The sequence below is a fragment of the Octopus bimaculoides genome, chromosome 10 (genome assembly GCF_001194135.2).
Source record: "Octopus bimaculoides isolate UCB-OBI-ISO-001 chromosome 10, ASM119413v2, whole genome shotgun sequence".
Taxonomy (NCBI): Eukaryota; Metazoa; Mollusca; class Cephalopoda; order Octopoda; family Octopodidae; genus Octopus; species Octopus bimaculoides.
Window position 1 is genome coordinate 24993544 of NC_068990.1, and position 12331 is coordinate 25005874.

Here is a 12331-nt window from a genome sequence, read left to right on the forward strand (position 1 = left end):
ATATATATATATGGAACCCAATTATATTACTTTTTATCTATTTTCATAGTATGATATCAGTTTAATCTCCTCTTTCATAGCCCTTAATCCCAAGATATTACCATTTCCAAATCAAGTTTTAAGTATTAGATTTAATCCATCAAGTTACATTAATTGTTTTCCATCAAATGTTGTAGATCTTCTCTTTTAATTGTTCCAAGTTTGCTCTTTGTATTGCATTGCATTACTGAGTAATAAATTAATTAACAAACATTTTATGGATAAATGTTTGTATATTTTAATAGGTATAGGTTGCTAAATTAGGAGGTTATCAGTCCAGTGGTTCATATCCTGTTACCAGCTCTGCTGAGGGTCTGTAGTTGAAACACTGAATGAATGTTGCAGTCATGCTTTACCATCATAATCAACAAGAGCATTATAGTCTATCCTGTATGTTTAACCATTTTTAAGATGGTATGGTAGCATTTGTGAAAGATTTTGTAGCAATTTCTTGCAAATCACATATACCACAAAACTAACAATAATTATTAACAGCATTATCAATCCTAAGAACAACAGCCACATCACACTTCAGGTCCCACTAACAATAACAAATAACAATCCCAGTTTGTAGCACCAAGCAGACACCCTTATCAGACATGCTAGCATGGACAATTTGATAGGGTCTAACAGATCTAAAGACTGCATCATACGCCACCTACTACTGTCCACTTTGACTATCATCGATATCTATGTGTCTATGGCTTGATGCCCTCCCTAATCTCAACCACTTTAGAGTATAGACAAGATTCTTTTTTTCATGCCATCAGTACTAGCATGTAGCTTATAAGACTGAACCCCAAGAGAAGCAATTTTATGCTACATGATGAGGGGTTAAAGTATGAGAAGGGGCCAGAGTAGAACAGGTTTCTTGATGTAGAATGGTAACATAACTATTCACATTTTAGAAGAGAGGGTGTGGGTTAGGGTTACAAAACTAATTGAAACAAAAGCAGTATATTTCAACAGAAATGTGGTAATGTAAGGGTTAAGGCAGACTTCAACACTATTTTCTAAAATTAATATTATATGTGTCGATGACAAATATACACTAACATAAAAAGTGTGGAATATATAGAAAATGTGTGGAGATATATCAATAGCTCTCACTGAATGTGTAATTATGTATAACATTTTTTTTTCATTTCGTTTTAGTGGAAAATGGAACACTTTCATTGATATTAATAAGCTTATTGTACACAGTGCTCAGGTGCATTACAACTCGTCAGAAAAGGATAAAAATGGGGATGGAAAGCAGCAGTATGTCAAGTAAAGACAGCAATGATAGTTAAAAGTACATGTATAGTACACACAGAAAAGTGGAGTCACGAAAAGGCAAGGTTGCATAGGCACTCCAGTAGTAATGTTGGTGAATTTTGGGAAACTACTCAATATACATTATACAAATTAAAACTTAGGCATTAAAAGAAACACATGCATACATAACTTCCCATATTTTAATATACTCCCTGCCACAAAGAGAAAAAAAGCTGGCCTTGTTTCAATAAAAATAATATTTTGTAAGACTTAAAGCTGGCATATCATTGAAGTGTTCACGAATGATGAGAAAAAGATTTTGACAAACATAACTGAATAATCAATCAAAGAATTGATAGTAAACTGGTTAATAGTTAACCAATTAACAAATAATAAAGTGAAATTGAACCAGTGTGTGTGTTTATTATTGGCATAATGACCCTCCCTAGATACAACAAAATTTGTTTCAACATATGCACGGTGGTGCATCAGCATGGCCGCAGCTCTAAGCTGAAACTTAAAAAAAAAAAATAAAAAAAAAAAATATGTATTCACATCATGAATCTAGCAAATCAAATACAAAAACGAAATAAATTATACACCTCAGTTTTATCTCCTTCTTCTTCATCAGATTCTGCAGAATGAGGAAAGTTGGAAAATGTGTGTGTCTGCGCTTTCTCCATATCTATGTCATCTTTCCTTGATCCTGACAGACTATGATCAATATCTGAAAAATGGTAAATCATAGAAGAAATAGACCTTTCACATCTGGTATAAAAATAAAAAATAAAAAAATCAAGACAAGTATAAAATGCAGTGGTATGAGAGCAAGCAGACTTCTCAAATGTAAAGAGTAATAAAAAATATGAAGAACTCAAATAATGAAACAATGGAAAGACAATGACAACAAGAACAATTTCATAAATTGCTAAAAGTAGCTTAAACTAGAAAAAGAAGCAGACAGCAGAGGAATCTCATGATTGGTATGGAATAATCCACTTCTACAAAAGAATATAAGAAATTTTGCAGCTGACTGAGTTAGATTAACCAAATAGTGAATATAAAAATTTTTTTAAATATGGTAAAGCAACTGCAATTTTTTTCTATTGGAGATGAATTTAATAAGTTAATTAAGCAAAAGTGCTCACGAGTCAGAATATGTGTCTCAGAATAATCTCAAATTAATTTCTTTGTCCTTTATTTTTAGACATGCTCTTCTTTAGCCCTTTTTTCAAGGTTTAATCACTAAATATTTCATAGAAGTTCCTAAATATATGCAATCCTTAGATCATTGTATCATAGGAAGAAATAAGACAATAATAAACCCAGAAAGTAATTTTTGTATTAACATCATATATTAGTGATCAATAATGTTGTTGGTCATAGGTTTCCAACAAGCCAGGTTGCATCTAGAGAGAGAGAGAGTGTGTGAGTGAGAAAGTGAGAGAGAGTAAGGGAGAGAGAGTGAGTGAGAGAGAGAGAGAGAGAGAGAGAGAGAGAGAGAGAGAGAGAGAGAGAGAGAGAGAGAGAGAGAGAGAGAGTAAGTGAAGTGTGGCTGAATGGTTAACAAGTTTGTTTTGTCACCACAAGGTCCAAGGTGTGGGATGGGCTACCTGACCTGAAGAAAATTCTAACTGGGCCCCACCTGCAAGGTCATACACTGTTTATGTTGATATGAGATCACCACATTATGCACATATGATTGTGATGTATGTGCCTGGTGTACTCTTGTCCGACGGGTAGTCATGATATCATTGGGTTTCATATATTTGATGACATGCATTGCTCTCTCACTCAATAATAATAATGGTTTCAAATTTTGCCACAAGGGCAGCAATTTGGGGGGAGGGGATGAGTTGATTACATCGACCCCAGTGTTCAACTGATACGTATTTTATTGACCACAGAAGGATAAAAAGCAAAGTCGACCTCAGTGGAATTTGAACTCAGAATGTGAAGATGGATGAAATACTGCTAAGTATTTCGCCTGGTGTGCTAATGATTCTGCTAGCTTGCTGCAATAATAATAATAATAATAATAATAATAATAAATTACATTATATATTTTAATTCAAATCCTGATGGGCAATTTTGCCTGTCAAACTCTCTAAGTTAGTAAAAGAAAAGTATGGGTAACATATGCATGTAACAGTCTAATCCAATGAAACCAGGGTCCAGGACTGAAAACGTTATGGTCATCATCGTCCTCTTCCTCTGCCTCATTGTTTTAACATCTACTTTTAAGTACTTGCATGGGTCAGATGTATGTTGGAACAGTTTTCTACGATGAGATCTCTTTCCTGTAACCACATCATTTCCAAATGGGGTAATAAACTTCCAGTCTGTTGAACAACAAACAACCTGGACATGCAGAGAATGGAATCAAATGACATCATATGAATGAGCCTTTTGTTTACAAAGACCATGCAACATGTCAAGAAGTTCGGACATATTTTCATGGTGGACTGCAAACAAATGGTACCATCAGGAAGCCATTGATTACAATCCAGTAGACACAAGGGAAATAGGAACTCTCTCAACCAAACACACACACAAGTATATATAACAGGCTCTTTTTAGTTTCTGTCAACCAAATTCACTCATTTGGCCCAATGCTATAGTCAACGACACTTTCTTAAGATGATATACAGTCATAAATAAGCTCTCTCTCTCTCTCTCTCTCTCTCTCTCTCTCCTACATACACATATATTGATAGGAAGAGCATCCAGCCACGGAAATTATATTAAGAAATGGAATGTATAATAAACTCATTAAACATTGCAGTTTCCTGACAGTTAACAAGGGACATGGGTAGTTTATTCCATGCTTTGACAATTCTGAGCATGGGTTTGGAATTTATTTCAAAATCCATATAAAACAGAACAATCAACATCATTGATTATTATTAGATTATTATTAGACAGAAGCAGTATTAATACCAAAGGGTCGTCTTTATATCTGACTTAACATTGATACCTTGTTAGAACACTGAAAACTGCATTATTAACCTTGGGAGATCCTCTCATTTAGGCACTTGAGACATAAAAACACACACATAGAAGATCGTAGCAAATGAAATTCATCTGTGATGGGCACTGGAATTCTCATATCACATGATTTCTCTCTACTGGACCTACTCAGTTGTCACTTTATGCCAGTCAGATCTCACTGCTATGCTGTATAGAGTTTCAGCATCTTTCCAGATGCTGATGTTGCAGCACCAAGCACTTAAATGAGAGGGTCTCTCACATCTAATTATGCAGTATTTGATGTTCTAGCAAGGCATCCGTGTTAAGTTGGATATAAAGATTATCATTGGTTATATTTAGAAGTTAATAAGACATCATTTTTATAAAGTGTGAAGTATCAAAACAGACATGAAGCAATGAAGTGAAAATGTAAATATATGAGAATTGTAGCAGGAATAATTCAGAAAACATAATATTGTTGCATAAATGAAAATATTAGTTTACCATGGAATTGCAGTTCATCTTCAGCAGTTTTCTTTCTCTAGAAATTAAAAGAAAATTACAAGTTATTATCAACAATTAGAATTTTTAATTTCATTCAAGAACTGTTTTTATGGAGGAAAAGGTTTAGAATCCATATAACTATCACTGACTCTGCAAAACTATTGACATCAATGTGGTTTATGTTCAGCTTAAACATTGGTAAGTTTATGACTGCAAAGAAAATGTGGATGAGCAGGGAGGTGGTTATATTCTAAGGCAGTGGTTCTCAACCATTTTTTTTTTACCTGTAGACCCTATTTATTCCCATTTTACTCTACAGGACTTCCATGTTTTAAAAAATCTGATCATATTTTTATTATTAAATATTATTAGGAATTGTATATAAAAAATTGTTAAAATTGTTTGTCTTGAAGCATAACCCATTTTACTCATAACAAAATCTTATATGGACCCCCACAAGGGTCATATGGACCACAGATGAGAACCACTGTTCTGAGGAGTAAGGATTGAGTATTGTAACTAGTGTAGAGTTTGAGGGGAGGGGAGACACAGAGGTAATGAAAGGAAGATGTGTCCAGCTAACTAAATGGGGAAAAGTAGAGCTACTGTACTAGTACTGGAAGCAGTAGAGAGAGGAGACAGCAAGTCTGTGGACAAGAGGTTATAGTGTATTAGCAACTCTTTGTCAATCAATGAAATGGCCTTCTTTTGAAGACAATCTAGGACGTTTGTGTATCAACAGCACTGTCCCAAATAAAGGGTAGTTTTGCATTGTGAGTCTCACTTGAGCATTGTAGAGAGTCAGCAAATTGATCAGGACTCTGGTCCTGGCAAAAAAAAAAAAAATGGGATAGTCTTTGGGGTTGCTAACAAAGACAGTCACTAACTATCTGACTTTTGTGATTTTGACTCTATATTCAACTGACTTAGTAATCTCTCTCTCTCTTTTCAACAACTCATTTTTATTGTTCTAAAAAGGCAGCAACAGATTAGTAGATTACACCTTGAACTTATCAGTTAATCAGTAGGTATAGATGTTTGAATCAACTTGTTCTCACTAATTGTCACATTAGTTTGCAAGCAAATAGACAAATCAATAGAGACAACTTTCAATTACTCTCTCCCGCCTCTCTCTCACTTATCAAAATCTATTTGGAACTCTTTGAGAACAAATGGTAGGTTTGAATTCTCAGCTGATTTATTGGAAATTTTATTGATTTTTATCAAGAATAAGCTTTGATGCTTGCACTTATATATTAGGTTTGTACTTCAAGAATTACTTTCATGGTTGGTGCACACTATATCAAACATAATTATTAAATATTGATTAATGATTATTAAGAACAAAAACAAAATTCACCCATAACAAAACAATAATTTGCCAAAAAGGAGTACAATTACTGAGGTATTTTCATTAAGAAAAAACAAAACAATAACTTGTCAATGAAAATAAAATTAGTGTAGATTAATTTACAAAATACCATGTTGAGGTTCAAATAGCAGATTCCTTATGTCTAACAAACAGGTGGCCTACTTATTTAGTTCCTGTCAGTTGCTCTATCAATGGAAACAATTAAGCAAAACATTCTATGCAACCTTGTCAATTAGTATCTTCCTTAACTATTGATTATTTGAGAACTGACAGGATCTTGTATGGTTACTTTTTCTAATTTTCTTTTCTTCTTTTTTTTTTCCTACAGGTTTTATAGCAATCTGCTCCATGCTAATGGGATGTTGCTGCAAATTTGAACATCTTTATGTGAATTTTAAATGCATCTTTTGACAGCTGAATAAATGCTAACAACTGTAAAATGAGAACAGTGTCTTATTTTCTGCTTGAATGAATGAAGTAAGAAAAATATTGTGGTTGTCTGTCTTACTTAAAACCATTACTCAGTGCTTAGTTAGTGCAAGTTCATTAGGTTAATCAGCATCCCATCATCTTAATCATATAGTCTGGTATTTTAAACACAACAGAGAATTGTTTTTATTTATATTAACGACATAAAAAAACTTTTACCGATTAACTATATGTCTATTTCAACTTCAAAGAAGTTATAGTATAGTAAAAGCATCCAGTACACACTGTAAAGTGGTTGGCATTAGGGAGGGCATCCAGCCATAGAAACCATGCCAAAGCAGACATTGGAGCTTGGTGCAGTCCTCTGCTTTACAGCTCCCGTCAAACTGTCCAACTCATACAAGTGTCAAAAATTTAGCGCCTTTGGTACCAACCAACCAACCAACCCAAAACTGCCCTTGGTTCTCTGATATAAAACATTTATCTTGAAGTGATATAATAAAGTTTCATGTTAAATTAGGTTCCAGAAACCAGATTAATAATTCTTTCTAACTTTGAGCTAGGCTAGTCGATTACATCAACCCCAGTGCTTAACTGGTACCTATTTTATTGATCCTGAAAGGACGAAAGACAAAGTCAACCACAATGGAATTTGAACTCAGAATGTTAAAGAGCCAGAAGAAATGCCACTAAGCATTTCATCCAGCTCAGTAACAATTCTGCCAGCTTGTTGCCTTAGAAACCAGATTAGCAATGACAAACTTGTTTTATTAAATTTTTCATTATTTTCAAAATTAATTGAAACAAACATTGTGTACATCACTAGAAATATGTATAATGTAAGGGTTAAATGAAAATATGAAAATCAAAGTAGAAAATTACTCAAAAATATGAAATTACAATTCTTTTTTTTTTTTTTACTTGCTTTTTAATACTCTTTTATCTAGATTTATAGCAGAGTTTTGTTTAATTTAAAGGAGATGTATGATTAAGTTTCAAGCCACTAAACATCTGCTCTCCTCCTGGGTTGATATTTTTCATTCTTGGTGATTCTGACAATAGTCTTTTGGTTTGGTAGAGTATTAAAAAAATAATGTCAACTTAAAATGAGATCTGAATCATGGAAATCTCAGGTGTTTGAGAGTTAATTCTGCAGCAGCAGCTTGAATGCTCAACCAGTATTATCAATATTAATGAACCTGAAATATTACTTTGTTGTGAAAGACTTGCAGTTATATGAGCACAGAAAGAAGGCAGTCATTCAACAAGATAATAATAATGGCAATTATCACCTCCATTTAATGATAATAAAAGATCAAACTTGACAATTCTTTGTTACATCAATGAAAGTAATGTGAAGTTATAAACTGTTATCATCATCTAAGACTCTAACAATTCAGAATTGTGGCTAGTCAAGTTGACAGTTTATTAGGTTACTGAATTAAGAATTAACTGTATATATCTTGTCCTTAGCATTGTATTCTATTCATAATCTAGATTCTTAAAACTCTTTCAAGCCCACTGTAAATAACTAATAGATATTATGAGTTGGGAAAGCTTTCCAGAGTAAACAGCTGAGCATTGAATAATTGTTGAGTGATTCAAATCCTACTGTTAAAACAGTAAAACAGTAGAATCCAAGGAAACTAGTGATGTTCAATATTTTCCAGTATTTAAACGAAGTGAGCTACTATTAATATACTTTAGTAAAGGACGGTAGCCATCAGGCTGATACACCCTAAATACACTATACAAAATCTTTATGGATGCATCAATGACCTAATGCTGTTCAATATATAGCCAGAATAGAAAGTTTTGTATGGCCATTCTCCTATTTCCAAACAATATTAAGAAAGAAGAAACCAATGGTCTTTCAAAATGCTTTCTACATACACTAAGATCTGTATTTCAGAAGATGATTGTCCAATTAGGGAAATATAATGAAACATAACAGGCAAATAAATACCAACAAAGAGATAGTAATAGTATGAGGGGGTACCCAAAAGTAACCAGAAACATTCTCTGTGGGACAAACCCATTGTTGTTCAGGTTTCCGCCACTAGAAGCCACTTGATGCAACCCTCAGGCATCAGTCTGCTGACTGGCATCGTCAAGTGAGGTCGTAGTGTCATGTGGTGCATCTTTGTTTTGCAGTGCTTCTCCCCAGTTCGTCAATTTTTGTGATGACTGAAATGAAGGAACAGCATGCTTCCATGAAATTCTGTTTTCTGCTGGGGAAAACAGTGGCTGAAACAGTTGTTATGCTTCAAACAGCTTACAAGGACACTGCCATTAGCAAAACACAAGTTTATGAGTGGTTTTCACACTTTAGGAATGGTCAGAAAAGAAAAATGTCACAAAACACAGAGAACTGAATGAGAATAGTGTACCCTCATCGATTAAATAAAGGATTAGGTTCAAAATTCTGATACAACAACCCAAAGAAGGCTGGAGCATACACAGCCAAAATGTAGTGAAAGCAACAATCACACCCATCAGACTAACATAAACAGTATACATAATATAATTCATCTCAGAAATAGAGAATTGAATTATAAAATAATCCATATAAAAATATATCTGTATGTCCAAAAATGCTTATTAATTATATACATCTTAAGTATTTAAAGGTAAAGGAAGAGATCCAAGGTGATATATCAATATTTAAAATAAGTAAGCAAAACCTAAGACTAACACATCTAAATATTGATCACCCTCCTTCATAGGATAAAGTATCTGCACATAAATGAACAACAGTTAAAAAGACAAAAGCATTCAGATATAATCAGATGATGTAACCAAAACAATAGAATTTATTTTAAAAACAAGGATTTGTTTGAAATTACAATAATCAAAGTACATAATCAACATAGATTTTATATTTGCTTTTCAACAGTTGGATTCACTAAAATGTACTTTGAATTTTAATATCAATATGATCCTAACAACTACACAGCAAATACCAACTTCAAACAACAGCTATTGATCAAATAGGTCTTCGAAATCCAGCTGGTGTATGTTGTTAATTCCCATTGAAGAAGAGTAAAGCATATTCTTATTTTGCGGTGAAATTCAATAAACTAATGAAATGTTATTGGCTAAAATGCTACCTATTACGATACTAATATATTCAACATTATCATGTTAACTAACTACCATCTACATTATAGAGTTTATAGAGCATTTGTTAACCAAAGCTTATGAATTTATGAATCTTCCATGTACTAGTTTCTGTTTTGGATGTTCTGATAGGTGTATTTCTATTATAAGGGGAATAGCTGAGGGAGCAACAAGAATGATTGTAGATAAAAACGAATGAAACTGATTTTTAATGAAAAAGTCTGATTGAATAAATAAAATTGTAGACATTGATTTTATGTAACTTCTGAAGATTATCCTCAGAAATATAATGTTTTCTAATTATATTTTATTTTAATTATCTGATAAATAAGTTTGTAGACGTTCATTTTACATAACTTCTTTTACTTGTTTCAGCCATTAGATGCAGCCATGCTGGGGCATTGTCTTGAAAAATTTTAGTCAAATGAATCGACACCAGTATTTACTCTTTTTAAGCCTGGTACTTATTTTATCATTCTCTTATGCCAGACTGCTAAGTTATGGGCATGTAAATACACCAAAACCGGTTAAGCAGTGGTGAAGAATCAACACACACACACACACACATATATACACACAACAGATCTCTTTTAGTTTCTGCCTATCAAATCCACTCACAAGGCTTTGGTTAGTCCAAGGCTATAGCAGAACTTGCCCAAGGGGACTGAAACTGGAACCATATGGTTGGGAAACAAACTTCTTACCACACAACCACATCTCTACCTTTTGAGGATTATTCTCTGATTGATTGATTGATTGATCGACAGACAGACAGACACACACACACATACATACTCACTTTAAATTAATTATTAATTATCTAAATCTTTTGTTTTTTCTTGTCGATCTATCTAAATAGAGTTATATTCCAGTCCCACTAATATTCACCAAACTTTTGCTGATGTTAGTAATATTAATAGTTATATCACATTATGAAGACTGAGCGTTTCAATTCAATGTGCAAAATCCTGTCACCTGGCATGGAAATGTTTACACTGGAAGTTTCTGGGTAATATAATACCAGAAGGATCAGAAGATGGTAAATATATGCATTACACTAGAGTCTTTGGCATTTGAAAAGTTTAAAAATACTACCTGGAAGAGTCAGGTATCAATCAATGGCTCAAAATAGACAATTGGCGCCTGGTGTGGTTCTCCAGCTGGCCAGCCCCTGTCAAACCATCCAACCTATGCTAGTATGGAAAACAGATGTTAAATGATGATGATAATGACAAGGAGCTGCCAGATCTTGAACTGCAGATGCAATAAAAAAAAATCAGTGCCTGATGTTAACAGATATTCCTAAATCTCAGGTATCTAGTCTAAAATCAATGGTTGTTAAGGCAATATTGAAATGAATCTCAAATTTCTCTGATTGCAGTGTTTATCAATCAGTATAGGTAAATATTTTGTCCACCAAGCAAGAAAAAGGTATCCCAAAAAGATACATTTCCCTACCAGAACCAGTGGGAGCACTGTGATGAGTGTTTCATTTTCTCATGATGCCAAGTTGAAGTCTTTTTCATGAGAACAAGGAAACTGACATAGAACAGCTTTTTATGCAGAGAGGGAAACAATGTTTCCATTACTAGCTGGACCCAAGAAAATCCCATGCTATGTTTCTGTAGTTCACTTTGTAAAGTGATTGGATGTTAGGAAGGGCACCCAACTGTAAAATATATGCCAAACAGACCTCACCAGGGGTGGTGCTGCATAAAAAGCATCCAGTCTACTCAGTAAAGTGGTTGACATTAGGAAGGTCATCTAGTCATAACAACCATGTCAAAACACACAGCTTGCAAGCTCCTGTTGAACCATCCAATCCATGCCAGCATGGAAGATGGATGTTAATTGATGATGATGATGATGATGATTTTGATGCATAAATTAGATCTTTATAACATTGCTTTATAATGTTAAACATTTCAGTTATGTTTTCGATTTCAATCCATAGTTAGGGATGTTTAAAGCGCAACATTCAAACTAGTTTTATGTTAAAGATTTTGATTATGTTCTCAATTTCTTCTATAGTTAAGGATCGAAAAGCATAACAAGTATCCCGACAATCAGAATAATATTACAGATTTTGTAATATTGTATTAATTTAATTATAGTAATTCTGAGTAGCCCACCTTAGAATGGAGTGCAGGACATAGATATAAATGATACGAAACTAGAGAGAGTCATAAATACATTTTAATTTAATTTAAGTGCAGGCATGTGTGGCTGGCCGTGTGGTTAAGGAGTTTGCTTTGGGGTTAGTCCCACTGTATGAGCCCTGGGTCAATCAATGCCTTGTGAGTGAATTTGGTACATGGGAATTGTGTGGAAGCCTGCCATATATATAGATCTCTATATCTCTCTCTCTCTCTATATATATATATATATATATATATATTTGAAAGTCTATGAGGATTACTTAATACACTTTTTGAAGTGTAAAGGTGATTTTAAAAAAATATTTTTAAAAAATGTTTGAGATCTTTTATGAGGATGTTACTAACCTTTTTTTGGGAAGAAGATTTTTTTCTAGTGTGTGAGCGCTTTTGTTAAACCACACACACATCATATATATATATATATATATACACACACACACACACATACATACATGCATATACATGTTTTAAACCCCAGTAT

The 12331-nt window shown here is 33.5% G+C and overlaps 1 protein-coding gene across 2 annotated transcripts in view; it reads right to left on the bottom strand.

The window, feature by feature from the left end:
* LOC106883261 (protein YIPF1) overlaps positions 1-12331 on the bottom strand; it is a 30599-nt gene that overhangs the window by 12925 nt on the left and 5343 nt on the right. For both annotated transcript variants that reach the window (XM_014934201.2, XM_014934200.2), the window contains exons 2-3: positions 4771-4807; positions 1899-2023 (exon numbers count right to left, since the gene is read on the bottom strand). In XM_014934201.2, coding sequence (XP_014789687.1) covers positions 1899-2023; positions 4771-4807 — 162 coding nt within the window. The remainder of the gene's footprint in view (positions 1-1898; positions 2024-4770; positions 4808-12331) is intronic.